A 5,621-nucleotide genomic window follows, 5' to 3' on the forward strand; every position below is an offset into this window, starting at 1 on the left:
GTGCTGGTGGCTGCGAAGAGCAGGTGGAAGGCCACGGGCAGGAAGGGCAGGTATCGCATCAGCTGGAAGCTCTGCCCACGCAGGACAGCCCGGCTCAGCAGGTCGGAAAAGCCCAGCCACTCCAGGGCCAAGCACACCGAGCTGAAACTGGAGTCCCGCAGCTTCATGTTCAGGAAATTGTCGTACAGCCCCTGGAAGCGGACACGGGGTTAGAGACAGCTCGAGGCCGGGCAGACGGTCCTGTCAGAGCGCACTGCTGGGATTCTGAGCATCCCACCAAGCCCAGCTCAAGCACAACACCCCAACGCTCCACCCAAAATTAGCACGATCCTAGCGCAGGGAGGGATTTCCCAAGGCACCCTCCTCCACCCACGACTCCCCCCCTCCCCCGGATCAGGAGCCACTCTTGCTCCAGAGGAAGGGGCCCAACTCTTCCTCCTACCCCAAGCTGCTCTACCTGGGTGAGCTTCTCCTGCTCCCCCGAGGAGATGGCGAGGTGCAGAATGTGGTGGAAGCGGTGGGAGGACACATTGAAGCCAGCCGTCCCCCCGAGGTGCGACAGGTCCTCATCGCCCACCAGGAGCTGGGCTGGCAAAGCGGGGTCCATTCCTAACCGGTGCCTGGGGGGGGAGCCCAAAGGGAAGAGCTCAGGGTGCTGTGGCGCCCAACGGACCAGCAAGGAAGATTTGGACCTTTGCAAACTGGACTGAAGGCAATACCAAAGTATTGGGCACTGAAAAGAGTGACCGAAGAGCACCCAGACACACAAACCTGCTGAGGAAGCCAGGTCTGCTGCAGGGCAGAGCAGCTCTCCAAGACCTTTCAGGTTTCTTCCACCGCAGGTCTTAACAAGCAGGTCAGGGGATACCACAACGCAGCGGGCCCCAAGCAGACACCAGACCTAACGAATCCCCCTCTTTTACCTTTGGACCTTTGGGAGCTGGAAGATCTCTTGCCAGATGGAGAAGAGCCCCTTGTTTTGGTCCTTCAAGCCAATCTTCATCGTCTGCACCATCTGCACACTCAGCTCCTTCTGGCCTCGGCCGTGTAAGAACTGCAATACAAGCGAGGGACTGGGGAAAACGGGCACGTGGGGAGGGAAGGGATGCCCACAACAGCTAGCTGGAAAGCCAGAGACACCTCACTTTCCCTTGCTTTGTAGGGGAATCGAGGTCAAAAGCAACACAGGGGACAGGATAGACACTTTAGAGATCTGCCTGGGACAGTTTTTTTCCCCTCTATCCCCACCTGAGCCCAAATCAAATCAAGAGATGCTGCAAGTCCGCGTCCCCCAGGGACGTGCCGGTGACGCCAGTACCTGCAGGGTGTTTATGCAGGAGCGGATGTCGTTCTCCGTCTTCTCGCACAGCGCCAGCAGCGCGCCCGTGTCCGCCCGCATGCCCTGCCGCAGGGCGATCTGCAGGAGAGGGGGGTGAGCGGGGAGGGCTCGCCGGCCGCGGGGGGCGAGAGGAGCCCTCGGCCGCGCCGCACCTCGCAGAGCCGCTGGGCGAGCCGGGATGGAGCCGTCTGAGGGAAGTTTAGCAGGAACGATTGCTGCCGCAGCGGCCGGAGGGCAGGGACGTACCTGGCAAAGGGAAGCACAGGGATCTCTGAGCGACCATAGCAGAGGAAGAAATGCAGCCATTAACGCTCCGCTCAAAGACAGATGGGTTATTTAGCAGCTGCCGGTACACCCCTGCACGCTCAGGCATGCACAAGTGCAACTGTAGGCTCACACCTAGCTACAAGTCACTCCAGCAGATACAAAATGAGGGGGGTTCACGAAAGCTGAGCACGTTGCAGTTTTACTTTTCCTAAGGTACTGCTAAGCCGCAGGTCTGACGGCAGATAACTGGGCGCAGGGAGGCTTTGGTTGGAGGCAACAGCAGCTGCCTCCTCGCTTGGGGCAGGGGTCTCAGCTCGCCATCCCTCCTAGGACACGCAGGTGATACTAACTGGTCGCAGGCGATACTAACTGGTCGTTGCAGATGCAGATGATGGGCCTGAGCAGCAGTCCGCCCTCACGTCGCCTCCTCCGGCCTGTGCCGGCTGTTCCCTCGCCCTCCGCATCCTTACGGTGAATGATGTTTAGCAGCACGTTGATAGATGCCTGGGGGGGGCGGGGAAAAAAAGAAATCAAGGACAGAAGGGATGAATTGTTGCTGTTCGGAGGCAAAAAAACGCTCCTAAAATAGATGAACTGCTAGGAGGGCAATAATTAAGTGGTTAATGCAAAAGGTGGCCAGATGCAGGCTGGGCTTACCGCGGGCGCGCCGTCTATCTCATCGATGATCAGGCAGTTGGGCTTCTCGTTGGCGCCCAGCACCGACTTCATCTGAGTGGCAGCTTCAATGCGGGTTTTGAAAACCTCGGGGCTGCGGTCGTCACTGCAAGACAAGCCAGTGCCAGGCCGCTGCGGCACCGCCCCCCCGCCGGCACCGCACCCACCGACTTCATCTGAGTGGCAGCTTCAATGCGGGTTTTGAAAACCTCGGGGCTGCGGGCGTCACTGCAAGACAAGCCAGTGCCAGGCTGCTGCGGCACCGCACCACCGCCGGCACCGCATCACCTCCGGCACCTCCTGAGGCAGGGCAGGGCTGGGTGGCCGGTGCAAACTCACCTGGCGTTCATCTCGACGGCGTTGTACCCTGCGTGTTTGGCAATGACGTGGGCCAGCGTGGTCTTTCCCAAGCCCGGCGGGCCACAGAGCAGGGCTACCTGCGGCAGAGAGGTTAACGTCAGCCCGGCAGGCAGCGAGGCAGGGCTTCCTCCAGCACCCACCAAGGCTGCCGCGCAAGGGGACGAGGCTTTGCAGCCTGCAAAACGATCTTGGGAGCGCCTGCACTGGTTTGGAGACACACAGGGAGAAGGGAAAGTCACTGGAGGAAGGAGAATATAACAGAAACTCTGAGAGGTGACAGGGACATCCTGGCAGCATCTCTCCTGTATATGTTGAAGTTTGCAGGGCAACAGATAGAAAAGACTGAACAAAATCGCTTCCAGAATGACACTCCTGAGAAGCAACGCTGTTAGGATCTGGTTTTGTTTCCCCTTTTTTATATCCTCTCACTGGACAGGCTGAAGCTGGTTAGCTGGCCTGGGTATGTTATCTCTGCTCCCTTTACCATTTGAGCATCATCGTTCTTTTCTGGAGGCAGAAACTCTTGCTCAATGGCATGTCTCATCTGTCCCTAATAAAAAAAGTGAAGACCAACCTCTGCTAAAAAGGGGGTGACTTTCCTCAACCGGCCCATCTAATTTGGCTGGAGAAAGTCCGTTCCTCTCCCCTTGTTATCACATTACCCAAGCAAAAACAGAAGGAGAAATGACAAAACCCCACGTTCTCTAAGGACAATCAATGAATTCAATTTATCCGGGATCTCTGGAAGACTCTGCTCCTCACCATGGTGGTGGGATGAAGGGGACTGGAGAGGAGACCCACCACAGCAGCCTCCTGTCCTGTTCACCTTGTATTTGGGTCTCCTGTGCTGGTCCAGCTCAGCCTCCAGAATCTCCTCTGTGAGCTGCACCTTCGTTTTCCACTTATTCTGCTGCTCCTTGGGCTGGTTGAATGGAGGATGAGCCTCGGTGCTGGGCTTGGCCTTCTTCGCAGTCTTCTCCTTCCCGAACACCACAGTGTCCCACAGCTTGAGCCATTTCAGAAGGCAGCGGTTTGTGTACTGCATGTTGGGCAAGAAAGCAAGCAGACCCCGTCAAACCTCGGAAGGAGCTGCCTAAGGACAGAGGAAGCCCTCTCCTTTATGGCTTAAATACCGCTGTGGCATTCAGAGGAAGGAGCCGAAACTGGAAAAGCAACAAGCATGTCTGCCCAGACCCCCCTGCCATGGAGGAGGCTGCCCAGGTTTCCACGTGGCATCTCTGTGGGACAGCATGGGAACACTGTTTCCTTTCCCAACTCGGCCACCATCCTGTGGGCCAACCAAGGACAAGTCACATCGGCCCCATCCCTGCTGTCAGTCGTCTGTCTCGGCTCAACCCAGCACTTCTCAGCCTCTTCCATAATTTCCAATTCCTTACAAAACTTCTAATATTCCAAAAAAATCAAGATGGCCAACAGTTCCTGGCTAAAGTCCACCAGACCTTTTTTGTCTGATTTTGGTCATCTTTCATAGTCTCTCTTGTCAGAAGGTCCACAGCCTACAGCACAAAAAACCCTGCCCCGAGCTCTCGGCAGCAGGACTGCTCCCGGGCAGGGGGAGTACGGACAGAGCCCCCCAGCCGGTGCTTCCGAAAGCCCCACAATCGAAGGCAGCACCATAAAACCTCGATCCTTACAGAAGTGGTAAACCCACCCGAATCCCAAGCCCCCACTCATCCTAACACCTCACATCATCACTGAGCAGCTCCATGTAGCGCCGCGGAGTGAACTTGTCCACCCAGAGGCAGTGCAGTGCAGACTCCTCCTCATCTGCCGGCTCCGCTTCCCCACGAGGCTCCGGGCTCTCGGCACTGGTCTCACTCTCGAGGCAACTGTAAGAAAGAACTAATTTGCCCCAAACCACCCAGGGAGTCAGGGCAGGGCTGGGAATTGCACCCAGACTTGCCGACCTCAAGCAAAGAGGCTCCTCTGCTTGCAGGTCCTAAAACCTGGACCCCACCGGAGCATCTTGGGAGCTGCATCCAACAGCGTGGCAGAAATCGGAATGGGATTTCATCCTAACATCTCACCTGTTTATTATCTCCGTCAGCTGCTGCGACGCCTCCAGAACGTGCCTCCGACGCTTGAGCACAAAGAGGGCGAGAGGGGGGTCAGAGATGCCCCACTAACCCGTGGCCGGGGAGAGCAGGGATTTGGGAGCCAATGCTGTGGCTATCCAGGGGTGGCAGGGGAAGATGTGAAGGTTGGTATAAGATGTGATACCTCTTCATCCACTTGTTCCTTCAAGTAGGAGAAAGGCACTCCCAGCAAGTGGAGCGGCCTGCGTGCATTCCAGCCCAGGGAATCTGGGAGCTACGAGGAGCAGAGGACACACACCGATGTTCGTACCAATGCCCAGCACAAACTTTTCATGCTTCACCAAAGATCCCCTCCTGAATTAGATGGAGGTCACAGAAAAGCAAGCCTGGCCTTGAGACTCCTCCTTACCTCCACTCCTGTCCTGGAGGGATCATCCCTCACGACCATGAAGACCCTGGTGCCCTCGGTGGATGTCACGTTGATGTAGTCCTCCAGGATGGGTGGCCGCTTGAGGACCCGCTTCTTCTCGGAGGGCGGCGTGGTCTGCAGAGGTACCATGCCGCTCATCTCCAGGTGGTCTGAGCTGGAGAACTCCAAGTTCCTTTAGCAGGGGTAAGGGAAAGTGCCCTTGAACCTTTGGTGGGATTCAAGGGCTTTTTCCCTCGCTCCCGCCCAAAGTGGGGTTCAAGGTGGCCAACCTGGCAGTCTGGGGAGCAGAAGGTGCCTCTGGGCCAGCATCCCAGAGGCCATCAGGAGCCAACTCATCATCCGCCCCAAAGCTGAGCTTCTTAACAGCTTCCAGGCGCTGTCGCTTCGGCTTCGGGGCTGTGTGAGACACCAGGCCAGGAGGAAGAAGAGGAGAAGCATCGTTGACTGGTACCCGGCTGCTCCTCCAGCAGCACCCCGCAGCCCTCGGGGACAG

General features: G+C 57.4%; 1 protein-coding gene across 1 annotated transcript in view; it reads right to left on the minus strand.

Annotated features, from left to right (window-relative positions):
- Nucleotides 1-5: 5 nt before the first annotated feature.
- Nucleotides 6-5,621, minus strand: part of CHTF18 (CTF18, chromosome transmission fidelity factor 18 homolog (S. cerevisiae)) — a gene marked incomplete at its 3' end in the record, with an annotated part of 6,860 nt that continues 1,244 nt past the window's right edge. Inside the window, exons 2-15 of the mRNA XM_009894845.1 lie at nucleotides 5,398-5,610; nucleotides 5,108-5,300; nucleotides 4,883-4,972; nucleotides 4,690-4,742; nucleotides 4,350-4,491; nucleotides 3,468-3,680; nucleotides 2,621-2,718; nucleotides 2,264-2,387; nucleotides 1,977-2,110; nucleotides 1,492-1,585; nucleotides 1,319-1,417; nucleotides 924-1,054; nucleotides 458-620; nucleotides 6-191 (exon numbers count right to left, since the gene is read on the minus strand). Coding sequence (XP_009893147.1) covers nucleotides 6-191; nucleotides 458-620; nucleotides 924-1,054; nucleotides 1,319-1,417; nucleotides 1,492-1,585; nucleotides 1,977-2,110; nucleotides 2,264-2,387; nucleotides 2,621-2,718; nucleotides 3,468-3,680; nucleotides 4,350-4,491; nucleotides 4,690-4,742; nucleotides 4,883-4,972; nucleotides 5,108-5,300; nucleotides 5,398-5,610 — 1,933 coding nt within the window. The remainder of the gene's footprint in view (nucleotides 192-457; nucleotides 621-923; nucleotides 1,055-1,318; nucleotides 1,418-1,491; nucleotides 1,586-1,976; nucleotides 2,111-2,263; nucleotides 2,388-2,620; nucleotides 2,719-3,467; nucleotides 3,681-4,349; nucleotides 4,492-4,689; nucleotides 4,743-4,882; nucleotides 4,973-5,107; nucleotides 5,301-5,397; nucleotides 5,611-5,621) is intronic.

The sequence above is a fragment of the Charadrius vociferus genome, unplaced genomic scaffold (assembly GCF_000708025.1).
Source record: "Charadrius vociferus isolate BGI_N301 unplaced genomic scaffold, ASM70802v2 scaffold600, whole genome shotgun sequence".
Lineage (NCBI taxonomy): Eukaryota > Metazoa > Chordata > Aves > Charadriiformes > Charadriidae > Charadrius > Charadrius vociferus.